This window comes from Rhinatrema bivittatum, chromosome 1 (assembly GCF_901001135.1).
Source record: "Rhinatrema bivittatum chromosome 1, aRhiBiv1.1, whole genome shotgun sequence".
NCBI lineage: Eukaryota > Metazoa > Chordata > Amphibia > Gymnophiona > Rhinatrematidae > Rhinatrema > Rhinatrema bivittatum.
In genome coordinates, this window is record NC_042615.1 from 489,349,728 (window position 1) to 489,363,077 (window position 13,350).

The window sequence follows — 13,350 nt, forward strand, 5'->3', positions numbered from 1 at the left end:
TTTTTATATACCGACATTCATCTCAATCGAGACATCACACCGGTTTACATTCAGGTACTGTAGGTATTTCCCTATCCCCAGAGGGCTCACAATCTAAGTTTTTGTACCTGAGGCAATGGAGGGTAAAGTGACTTGCCCAAGGTCACAAGGAGTGACAGCTCCCTTTACCCACATTCCATAATGCACATTCTGTATTTATGTGAAATCGAGAAGATACCAAAGTCTCAAACTAGAGAACGCTCTTCCAATGCAGCAAGAGCCCATTACCAGCCTCCACAAGGGTCTTATCTGGTCTCTCTCCACAGCCTCCAAGCACCACCAGTGATGACAGGGGAAAGCCCTTATTTATGTTGCCGTGTTGTGCTCAATGTATCTTTGATCGAGGGGGACAACTAGTTGTAAAACGGCCTCCAGAGACTTTTAGCATTGCATGTTAACGTTTAGGAGAACTTGTTTTGGCAGAAAGAAATTAGTGGGTAAACAATTTGATCAGCTGTTGATTCCATAATTCGAATGAAGGGGAGATATGTATCCAGTTTATTAATATCGATTTCTTGCCTAGGGGCCCCATTTTCTTAACCAGGAGCACGCTGTCCACCTCTATTGCAGATTCAAGGGAAGGCCGAGTCCCAAAAAGCCATATGTTTGGGTCTATTTAAAGAGTATATCCCAATATCATAGTTGCAAAGTTTCCCGCCTGGTTCCAAAATTGTTTGTTTTTAGGGGCAGGTCCAGAACATATGGACATAGTCCCCCAGGGAGTTACTACACTTTAAACCAGGGGTCAGGAACCTTTTTGGCTGAGAGAGCCATAAACACCACATATTTTAAGAGACCATGCCAGTGCCGCTGACTCCAGCTGTCCTGCCACGTTCCGCCCGGGCTGACAGCATTTTAAGCCCGGGTGGAGGAGGACCAGGGAGCAGCTGGGTCAGCGGGGGACTGGAAAGTGTGGCGACACTTGTCTGCGAGCCAGATGCAGCCCTCAAAAGAGCCATAGCTGGCTCGCGAGCCATGGGTTCCCGACCCCTGCTTTAAACATTTATCCGAAGGGGCTTGATGTGCCTTATGCGCTTTGAAAGGAGTCCAGTAATAATGCCATAAAAATTTAAAGTGCGTTTCGCTTAGGATAATGTTTTTTGAAATGGACAGTTTCGGAAAAACATTTCTTGAATTCAGAAGGAGAGAGGTGAAAGTCTGGCCAGTCTTTCCACCTCTTGTAAATAGTGTGTATCCCCTCTTCTTGGCTTGCGTCTAGTAGGGCTCTACGAAATGATGAAATTGAACGTTTTTGGCCTCTTTTTGATGAGTCCAAAACTATCCTCTGGAGTAAGAGTCGAAGGCGATTCTCGAATTGTGTTACTCTTGTTCAATGAAGTGTCTCATTTGCAATTAAGCATACAATTTATTTATTTATTTTATTTAAAATCTTTTCTATACTGTCGCTAAGTTATATACCATCACAACGGTTTACATGTAGGCACATATTTAATGTAAGTAAAAGTGTACTATAGTACATTCTAACAAATGTTTAGGTATTTCATATGCCTCTTGTAGAAATATATCAGCCCCTTCGACCTCCAGGAATCAGATTTCTCTAAACCGGGGGGAAATAATGGATTGCTGCTAAGCTGTAAAAGAGGGGAGAAGGTGGAGGGGTAACCTACCTGCTTGCACACAAAAGACCATGCTTTTCTACAGGCTCCTATTAATAAGTGGGTTTTTAAACTAGTCAGGATTTCCTGTGATAAAGACTGGTTTATATAATTAAGGGAGGGAATCCCATGCCAGTGTGTAAGGTGAGTGTATGGCAGGAAATCAGATGAGTCGCTCTTATCCAATGCAGCATATAGGCTAAGTTGTACTGCCTTAAATTCAGGCAACCAAGGCAACCAAGACCTCCTTGCACAAGGGGTCTAGAAAGTACCTGCAGTGGAAGACTGGCTCTCTTGCCCCTCCAGAAAAATAATTTGAGGAGTTTGCCAAGCACCTTATGATCTTTTAGAGATCCAAAATGGGACCATTTGGAGTATGTAGAGCCATTTGGGGACTATCATTTGGTATAGGTGTATTTTACCCCATAGAGACAAAAGGTAGGTGCCCCCAATTTGACAAGGCCTTGGATGTGCTTTCTATAAGTGGAGAGATGTTTATGGAGTATAGCGGGTCTAAGGCGGCCGGTATTTGGATTCCCAGGTATTTCATGGCCCCAGATACCCATTTTAACGGAAACGCACCTGGCCACTGCTATTAGAGGCTGCCAAATACATCTAGCACTTCTGACTTATGGTTTATTTTTAAACCTGCAAACTTGCCAAAGGCATGTTGTAGAGCCAACGGGGGGGGGGGGGGGGGGGGGGGGGAGGGTGTCAGGAAAATCAAAATATCGTCTGCAAAGGCTGCAACTTTGAATGAAGTTGGTTCTTGGGAAAAGCCAATTATGTCTATGGGGAGGACTATTTTCCGTATTAGCGGGTATATAGATAAGATGTATAGTAGGGGAGATAATGGGCATCCTTGTCTAACCCCTCTCCCTATATTTACTGGGTTCGATTTGCAGCCGTTGGAAATGATGTAAGAAAGTGGGTTTTGGTAAAGCAGGGCGATGTATGTCCGGATATCCCCCTGAAAGCCAAATCTTCACAGGACAGAAAATAGATAGAGCCAAAAGACTATCAAAAGCCTTTTCTGAGTCAAAGCCTATGGCTAATGTCGGGGTCTGGCTATTTTGGCAGGTCCGCATGGCTATGAGTAATGTAATTATATGTGAACTTGCTGCCCTGCCCTTAACAAAACCTGATGGTTAGAGATAAGCCTAGCTAAAATAGAACCAATTCTGTTTGCCAGGGCTCTGGCTAAGATTTTGCAGTCGAAGTTTAGCAATGAGATGGGTCGGTAAGATGAAGGGCTTTGAGGGTCTTTTCCAGGTTTAGCTAAAATGGTTATGTGCGCTGTGTTGAACCCAGGTGGGAAGGAACCCAATATTTGGGCACTAGTGAAAAAAATCCGTCATAACGGTGTTTATATGAAATTTTAGTATTTTGTAAAAATCATACGATAACCCGTCGGGTCCCGGTGATTTTCTTGATTTACTCTCAGAGTTAACTTGGATTTCAAACGTCTGAAGAGGGTGATTCAGAAAGGATAGTTGAGTTTTGGTAGCGGCAAGTCTTTAAAAAAAACTCCTCTTCCGCCCTCGTCCCTCCCTGTGTGTTGTTGGTACATAAGGAGTTGTAAAACTGTTTAAATACTTCACAAATCTCCTCCTTCAAGGATACTATTTTACTGGAGATCATCTTCAGATGTTCAATAATAAGTTAAAGAGCTGGGAGTAAAAGGTATGGGAGTATTCGCTGGGCGCATAAAATGTTACAAATAGAGAGTTCCCTTTCATTTAGTAGTCCCTTAATGAAAATATACCGGCCTTCTCGATCAGGCGAGACCTAAAGTATTTTAAAATTTATTTTTTGTGCACTGGGATGGTCACCCCAGCCTTCTTATCCTTGGCCGCCGAGGAGTAGCAAGTCCCACCACTGATAAACGTGTTTCTTGAAGGCAAGCTATGGAGGCCCCACTTCGCCTTAGCTGTTGCAATACTTTTCTCCTTTTTATTGAAGATCCCAACCCGTTGACATGCAAGGAAATAAATTGTATTTTATCCATACTCAACGGCTATGGGCAGATGCACAGGTTCAGGCTTTGTGTTGCTGTAAATCAGTGGGGCCCCCAGCTAGCCCCCCTGTTTGGGCAGAATCTCCTTAATGGAGACTTTATCTGGTAATATTGTGGTGTGCTGCATGCTGTTATGGAGCTGTAAAACAACAAGGTTGTCAATCTGCAAAGACATAAGTATACAAAGACTGGGTACCTTATGATTAATATACAGAATAAACACACTGATGACTGAAACCCCCTTCCCAAATTATCCTCCCCATAAGCACCTGTACAACAAATATGCTCCCCGTAACATATAGGGGAAAGGAGTCATGTGAATACTGTGATCTGACGCCACACCCAACTAGTAAGGGTGGTATACTAAATGTAATGGCACTAGTGCCGTCATTTCAGTCATCGGCTAGTACTTAAGCCGAGCGGTTCGGAACCACCTTGTGTGTATTTAAAAAAAAAAAAATCTTAAGATATGTAGACCACCCCTTCACTGAAAATCTTGGAGTTATACTTGATAATCGAATGGATTACAGAGCTCTCATCAATAATATTGTAAAGGATGGATTCTTCAAACTACAAGTCTTAAAAAGACTTAGACCATTCCTCCATTTTCAAGATTTCCGATTGGTTCTACAAGCAATCATTCTCACAAAAATAGATTACTGCAACTCTCTTCTACTGGGCCTCCCCGCAAACGCCATAAAACCATTACAGATGTTGCAAAACGCTTCGGCAAGGATCCTAACCAAAACCAACAAAAGAGACCACATCTCTCCCATTTTAAAAAGCCTTCACTGGCTGCCCGTCAAATTCAGAATACTCTTCAAAGTGCTCTCATCAATACACAAAGCACTACATAACTTGGCCCCACTCGAGCTCAAAATCCCCCTCCAACTCCACACCTCTACCAGACCAGTGAGACAAGCCTACAGAAACAACCTCCAGGTTCCACCGATGAAATCAGCGTTAAGTAAAAGAGCATTCTCCAAAGCTGGTCCCAAACTCTGGAACACCCTCCCGTCAGAACTCAAATCAGTGCAATGCCCCATCATTTTCAAAAAAAGATTTAAGACTGGGCTCTTCAACCAAGCTTTTCCATAACATCAACCTGCCGAATTATCCCTGCCAAGGACCCCTTTATTGTATTTCTTAAACTACACACAAGAGAACTATTCAGGTCAGCTCTAGAACTTCTTTGAACTCCCCAAAGAAACAACCTTCAAGAACTACTCAGATCAGCTCCAGAACCTCTTTGAACTATTTGAACTTCTCTGAACTATTCAGATCAGCTCTAGAACTTCTTTGAACCCCCCAAAGAATTTTTCAAACCAACTTCAACTCCTTGGCAGTCCAAAATCAATACCCAGCCCTACGCCTATGATTTACTACCTCTGCCTACATTAGGCTCCGTTTCATGTACTATTATGTTATTAACCCCATATATTTATTTCCAAGTTATTTCTACCTGTTCTTTGTAAGACATTTACTTGTCACTGTTATTGTTCAGAATGTAAACCGAATTGATCAGTAATTCTGTTATTGGAAAGTCGGTATAGAAAAGTTCTAAATAAGTAAATAAATAAAATCAAAACAGCAAAGAGGCTTATAAAATGAACTCTTTCCCCCACATACCTATAGGTTCTATAAACTCCCAAAACAACAAAATTAGTAATAGCGGCATGGGGGATGAAATAAAGAGGAGCAAAGGGAGACCTTATATAGTTAAATACTTAAATGTCGCTCTGTCATCTCTTTTTCCAAATTGCACGAGTGGTAGTCTCCCGCAAAGCCCCTCTCCTTGCAGTCAAGAGAGGTGTTCGCCTCTAACAAAATGCAATTATACATGCTGAGCGTTCATTAGATTTGCACATTACTTTAGAGGAATCTGCTGTGTTATCCTCTGACTTCGTCATATGTCAACTCTGTGATGATTCAAGCCTAATCTAGCTGCTTGTAAGCCCCTGAGGCAGCTCTTTGAGCGAAACTCGGCCAGAGTTGGGCAAGCTTCAATAAAACCTGTTTTACACCGATCCACCCACGTGTTTTCTTTGCTTAATGTGTAGACAAAAGGGGGGTGCGTCTTATATGCCGGCAAATACGGTACATACAAAGAGGAATACTGGACCCAAGTGCAGGGTACAGGATTACGAGTTACATCTTACCTCCTCGTTCATCTTCTGACTGACACTCAGCAACATCAGCATGTTGTCACATTCGGTAATGCCCATTGCATAAAGATCACTCAACACATTTGCACAGGCAATGCGGCCCTAGGAGAGGAAAACATGGCACATAATATAATACAGATGCTGGACAAATTGTGTTCTCTCAGTATACAAAGGCACAGACTGCATCCTCCTCATTTGGAGCCAAACTTTCAAAGCCATCCATGGAACAGTACTTACATGCCCAAATGGACGCACGAAATTCAATACTAGCATTTTATAAACCGTGTGGTTAGAGCTGCATACTTTATAAAATACCATACCATTCTTCTCTGAAAGTATGAGCAAATATTTCCAATGCAGGAAAATGCTTGCTGTAGCTACCTATTTTACGAACATACATGTGTATATTTTAGATGCATAAAAAATAATGAGGTATATATAACCCTAGTTTATACAGAGGCATTTTTTTTTTTTTAAGTACTGCGCATATACCGTTTTGAAAATATTTGCGCATGTACTTGAATTCAGTTTGCCAATACTCCAACCAGTTCACCGAGACCCTCTAGCACGTCCTACCCAAAAACTGCAGACAACTGACCAGCCCATTTCATTTGTGCGAGTCAATCAGCAGGCGTAAAAGCATATGAATAAGTACAGTAATTTGTGTGGGTACATCTCTTACAAAATTACAACTAATCACACATATCTGCCTTGGGACACCCCTAGCCTGCCGCTTTTTCCCCCCTCCCAGTAAAATGTACATGCATATTGGAAAATACATGATACTCAACATTTATAAATTAGCATGTACACGCATACATGCTACTGATCTGCAAAACCCCTTTGAAAATTCACTCCTAGAGCAGCAGACTTCAGCTGCAACTTTCTGCCAGTTTTTGAAAAATTGCCACGTCGTCTACAAAACTTTTTGTAACTGGTACAATGTAAAACAGCTTACCATCATGTAAGGGTCTTCTACAGAGGGGTAAAAGAAATCTGTGGTCTGCACAAGAGAAAGGCCACCATGGCGCAGTGGAATTACACAAGAGTCCATGCCAATCCCTGAACATCAAAAACATATGCGTCAAAAAAAAGTGCAAATATAAGAGAAAGTCACCAATGCTCCGTTTCTACCTGGGAACTCATTGCTGGGCATATGAGAATCTAGTAAGGGGTGAGCAGCCAATCACACTGCTGAACTGGCTGACATACTCCTTACCTGTAATCTCAATACAGCAGCACTATCCACTGAAAGTTGTGGATGTATTTGTCCTGGTGGTGCTTTGTGAGAATAGGGGCAGCTGATGGGATTTTGTAGGACCCCCAAAACACATTTGCTTTGCCAGAAATGCATTTCGTTTGACTTGCCAAACATGGGATTATTAACATTTATACAAGGATAGCACCAAAAGCACGAACAAAGTTATATTATTCTCTTTCACAACTTATAAGAAAGATTGCCTAAAAGTACCAAGTGAAACTTTTCTATGTTTCTACCATACAAAAGGCATATACTTCCCATTCTCATCTCACTTTTACTGAATGAACAATTATTCAGATGTTTCAAAGTTACAATACTCTTACAAATCTAAGTTTGAGCTAAAGGTGGTTGAAGTTGTAGACCCAAGGGTAAGTCAGTCCAGTCCTGGAATGCCAGAAACAGATCTGGTTTTCAGGATGTTCACAATGAATATGTATGAAGTATATTTAGTTTGTTACATTTGATAAATCACCTGAGCAAAAAGTCAAGGCAATGTACAATAAAAATGTTTACAATACATAATTGATTAGCACAATGAAACAATAATCTAAACTTTAAAACAGTATAACAAAACTATACAAATAAACTAAGGTCAATGACTAAAATTATGATTTTTTTGCATATATTTTTATTGAACAGTTTTCATTGCAATACATTTATCAAGAATATCACCTTAAATACATGTATCTGCATATATGCATACTTGGAACTTATGCAATATCTGTAGCAAGAAACATGTGAACACAAATGAGAAATAATTCTGAACTGCATAAGAGACCCAACAAAAGTATATAATGTATTACACCAAGTTCTCCTTTCCCCCGCCAACCAGATTTCATCCAGATAACCATCTCATCGTCCAGACTGCTTTTTAGCACATAGCCATTCACCATATACAAGGTATATCTTCCTCTTTAGGCACGTCTTAATGCACCAACCGAAGCTCAAGAAACTTGGGCTGAAGGTTTGCTGGCAGACTCTTAATAAATGCTCCCCACAAATGTTGTAAGCAGATGATTTAGATTTCCGTGTCCATGTTTCATAGTCCAAATGCAATAACTCAGTCAATTCCGCTATCCAAAATGTTATGGAGGGCACCTCATTGGATAACCATTTAGTAAGTATGCACTTCTTTGCCATCCAAGATCATATTTAGAGCACTTTTGGCTTTCAAGTTTGATAGAATACAAAAAGAGGATAATAAAGTCACAGACGTATTCGAACATCTGATAGTTGATGGAGCACCTCTCAACAAATGTTTTGGATTGGAGCACATTCCCATATACAATGTATAAGGTAGCCGTGGCCACTGAGCATTTTAAGCATGAGGAGTTTGCACTTATACCCATTTATCAGGCATGTTGAGAAGAAATTACAACTCTATACGAGAACTAAAATATTATCGACCTATATATCCATGCTAGCCCATCATATAGATTACCTCCTTATAATGAAGAGCTCAGATCCCCACTCCATGCCTCCAGTAGTGCACAGGGGTGTATTTGCTTACAGGCCAATACAGTAAAGCGCGGCCGCGGTTACCCTGTTTCTAACCCGCTTTTTACCCACAATTTGGCCGCGTAAGTCTAACCCGCGATTCACTATCCGTTTTTACCAATCTTTACCGCTTCATTAAATCGACGCGTTTCCCTTTCTGCCTGCGGCATGTATATGAGATGTAAACGATCGGATTAGCTATTCCTTCCCATACAGTAACATGCGGCCCGATTATCGCCTTTTTAACCCGCTAATTTACCGCCTACCCTGGCGTTAGAGGGATGTGACAGCAATAGGAAGGCTCCGGTCAAATAAGTGGGTGGTTTGGAGCAAGCGAGTAACATGGTGTGGCCTGGTTCTCCTATGCTCGGGCATCGGGGATTGCCAGTCCTCTCTCCCCCCCTCCCGAAGCAAGGCGAAAATCGACTTGACATGTTATTAAAAGCAAATAGAAATTGTAACAAAAGTAAACTTACTGCATGCTTCCAGCAGCCCCAGTCCTCTCTCCCCTCCTGCCGCAGTGGGCGCCTCGGGAGGAGGGGAGTGAGGACTGGGGCTGCTGGAAGCATGCAGTAAGTTTACTTTTGTTACAATTTCTATTTGCTTTTAATAACATGTCAAGTCGATTTTCGCCCTGCGCCTTGCTTCGGGAGGTGGGGGGTGAAGAGAGAGAGGACTGGCAATCCCCGATGCCTGAGCGTAGGAGAACCATCCACTTCCTGGTACCTGTCATTTCAAATGAGATTTGAAATGACAGGTACCAGCGCACCCAGGATACTGTATAGGCGCTGTATAGCGCTCTATACAGTAAAATGAATTGCTCTTCATGGATGTGGCTTGCATTTGCATGCCATTTAAATACTGTATCGAGCGGTATGTGATCCGAACTGTGCGCGCGGCTAACGAGCGGGTGCCCAGCACTGCCGTACTTTTTCTTACCCGCCCTTACTGTATCGGCCTGTTACTGAGCATAAATAATTATGAACAAGTAGATAAATGTATAATTATTTCTTTGGAATATGTGTAGGAGCTTCTGAAAAACCCCTAGAAATAATACCCTGATTATTATGCAGTAACTGATTGAAATGTAACTTGTCAATTGTATATATGACAACATCCTTATTTGTACGTCTCAACTTCAGCTGACAAATGTTCAAAGGAATAGATTTTCAAACTTGCTGTCTAAAGTATTGCACAGTATCTATTTTCCCCTCACTTTATACTCCGAAAGTCTTACTTCGATCCTCAGGAGGGAACTCTGGCTTTCCCCTTATTGATAGCCACAAAGATACCTCCCATGATAGCAACATAATTGACGGGTAAACTTTGAAACGGCCCATAGCTCTCACTTAAGGATTAGTCGCAATGGCTTCTGGCAATTGTCTGTTTAGCGTGAAGTAGATACCTCAAGTCATATAGGGTTACTAAAAGTTATTTCAATTTAATATCCGAATAACTGTTACTTTTTCTCAACCAGTCGCCCAAAAACCTCAGCACCCACCCAATATTATAGAAGCCAACCCACCCAAGCCAAGGTAAGGAGGCCACAACTGGGGAGGTGCTCTGCCTCCGAAGCAAGAAAGGTGGCAGGGGAGGGGAGGCAGCCCGCCCTCTGGCCTTTTAATGATTTTTTTGTAAGCTTCAGCCTTCTCTCCCTCCTTCCCCTCTTTACGGCCTACCTTTTTTCAAGAGGACCTTTGACCTCATGTGGCATCTGCCTGCATTCCCTCGGCCAGGTGTGGGTGAGCTGGGGATTCCCCTTTGCTGTGCCAAGCAGAGTTTTGTGCAGGGTGACTGGGGACTCCTGCACCCAGCCCCGTGCCAGTTCCTCTGTTTCTGCTTCATTTTCACAGGTGCAGGCTTTGTTGCTTCTGTTGAACCCAAATAGGAGGCTCATCTGTTTGGGAAGTGGCATGCCTTCCCTTCTCTGGCTCCTTTTCATCTTTTCCCAACTACTGGAGTTGAGCAGTGATGTCCTCCCTTTTCTTTTACCGCTGGCTTTGCTGCTGCAGCGGAAGGGGAACAGGTGCAATTGTGGGCCATTTTGTCCTGAGGTGGGTGCCCAGAATGGACATGCGGTCAGAGGGCTGTTATTTTGCACCAATCCTATCCCGATCCCCACACCAATGCAAGGGTGTCGCGGCTGGCATTTGGGTGAGGTTCCTTCCTCTCACTATTGCAGCATGCCTCGTGGCCATGAGGACACATATCTAAGGTTCTGGGGCGGCAGCCCTTGGTAGTAGATTGCGTTTTATCATCATTAATTTAACCCTGAGTCTCCTTTTCTTTCCTCTTGCAGCTTGCAGTCTTAAGCGTCCATGGTCTGTCTCTTCTCCATACCTTCTTCTACTTCCTCTTTCTGTCATACCTCCCATCTATAGTAACTATCTCCAACTATGGGAGACTAGAAACTAATTAACATGCAAACAAGTGCCATCCCCCAACCACATCTTTTCCTGTGATTTTATCTATTCATCAAATCCAAAAATACAGCTACACATATCCTTTTTTACAATGCAATAACAATTCAGTACTGGGCAATCACCTAGATACTGGGTTAAGAGAATGAAAATTGTAAGCAATGCCTCCTTCCAACATGTCATCTACAGGGGTGGCAAACTCCAGGTCTGGTTTTCAGGATATCCACAATGAATATTCATGAGATGTTGCATACAGTTGAGGAAGTGCATGCAAAACTCTCATGTATTCCCTAGTATTAAGCTGACTAGACCACTGTAATTACCTTTATTATGGCATTTCATCTCATTTACTTCATAGGCTTCAAATAGTCCAGAAAACTCAAGCAAAAGTAATTTTTGGAAAGAAGAAATTTTATTTCACCTTTCTTACAAGAACAAGGTAGCTGCCTCACCTTTAAAGCCCTTCAATGGAGCACCTCATATTTAGCAAAATTCCTGGTCCCCTATCAACCTAGAACTCAGGAGGTCCACAAATCAGTTCTATTCATAATCACCCCACCTTTCCATCCCACAAGCAACATAAAAAATAGAATTATACACAAAATTCAGACCAGAGTTAACATGGACAAAGATTTAGTTTTAAATACTAGATTTTAGTTTCAGGCAAGTGGAGGAACAGAATAAAATCTTAAACAAACATATCAGCTAATCTCAGTTGGAGGATAGGCTACTTGATCCTAACAGCTAGCTAATGTTATCCAAGGATTAATTTCTGATGTAACAACCCAGAAAGACGTACTGCCCCCTTTTTTTCAGGACTTGAGGCGGCGGCATAGTAGAGTCAGCTGTATAAATCAATTCTGGCTCCCCCACAGAAATGGAGCAGAGCTGGTAGTGTAAATCAGTTCCAGCTCCATGTGGAACTGGAGTAGACTGTGGTGGCACAGATGCCCCAAAGATAAGTACAGCAGAGTGCGTTGGAGATGCTTAGATTTTTGTGCAATTTCCTATCACAAATGCCAGCAGAGGACACAAAATTCTTTCATGCACACAAATGTTCAGTATGACTAAATAAGGTTATCAACAATATATGGGATAACCTATTTAGTCATACCGAACATTTGTGTACATGAGAAAAAAATTGAATGTCCTCTGATTGTTGGCATTTGTGATATTAAGAGAGGACCATTTGGGCTTTGTTAGGAAATTGCGCCCCACCAAAAACTATCACAACTGAGGAGGCAATGGACGAAAGATGGCAAAGGTTGAAGAGATAATACCTGTTAGTCCCACTGCTTCTGCTGCTACTGGATGTTCGCGCATGTGTATGTGGGAGTGTTTTAGCACTGGCCTTCCCCCTCATCTGTCACTCCCTGGCCCCGTTCTCCAGATTCTACTTTGCCAACCCGCGCTCCCCAGTTCCACTTTCTTTTGGTCTACAAATTAAGCTCTGGCTACAAATAAGTGATAAACCGGCTGAACAGAAGCTGCTAAATGATTAGTGAAAGATCAAGAAAGAGAGAAGAGCAGGACAGTAGTGGAGCGATTCAGTTATGGAAGCGGAAGCAAAAGCAGACCAGGGAAAGAGATGAGGGGCACATTTCGTAATAGCAGCTTCTGTACCTGAAAGCCAGAGAGAGAGAGCACAGGCTCACGATCGGTAATCATTTACATAGCGCCACCAGGCATACACAGCGCTGTGCAGAAGCGTCTCCGGCGCAGCTTTCTCCCTCTCCTCCCCTAACAACATTCAAACCTCCAGACAAAGATGTGTCCGGGGACCACTCACCCAGCGTCGGGGTCACGATCCCCGGCATAAAGTGGCCTCCATCAGTTTCTGCGGCGCCACCGGGGACATCGCCTTCCCCAGACCGCGCCGGCTGCAGTCCCGCCAGGAGCTTGAGCAGCGTCTCCTGCGGGACTTTACAGCCTCAGCCCTTCAGCTCGGAGAAAGATGTGAGCCGAAAGCTCTTGTCCAGGCCAAACGTCTCCGGGTCAAAGGGCCGGTAGCCGCCAGGGGTTGAGCTCTCCGCCATCTTCTGTCCTTCACTCACTCTCTCTCTCTCGAACCTGGCGAGAAGAAAGACCCACGTGAGACTCCGCCCCACCCCCCCAGCCACAACCAGGGCGCGCGGCCCAAGCACACAAAACAGTCCCAGCAGGAAGCAGCGAACGGCTCTTCAGCTCACCGCGCGCCGCGGATATTCCAATCCAACCCAGCGAGACGGGAAAGGAAGGAAGGAGGAAGCACCACTTCCGGCCCACTGACAAACCGCCACTACCGAAAGGAAGCACGCGAGCGGAGAAACCAACCAATCAGAGCTGCGTTTGTGGG

The 13,350-nt window shown here is 43.3% G+C and overlaps 1 protein-coding gene across 2 annotated transcripts in view; it reads right to left on the minus strand.

The window, feature by feature from the left end:
* LOC115095175 (selenide, water dikinase 2) overlaps positions 1-13,350 on the minus strand; it is a 35,550-nt gene extending 22,200 nt beyond the window's left edge. Inside the window, exons 1-4 of one of the 2 annotated variants that reach the window (XM_029608513.1) lie at positions 13,205-13,350; positions 12,805-13,085; positions 6,796-6,899; positions 5,832-5,939 (exon numbers count right to left, since the gene is read on the minus strand). In XM_029608513.1, the coding sequence (XP_029464373.1) occupies positions 5,832-5,939; positions 6,796-6,899; positions 12,805-12,832 (240 nt within the window). In that variant the 5' untranslated portion in view covers positions 12,833-13,085; positions 13,205-13,350. Of the gene's footprint in view, positions 1-5,831; positions 5,940-6,795; positions 6,900-12,804 lie in introns of both variants that reach the window. The other variant, XM_029608505.1, reaches the window with a different exon arrangement.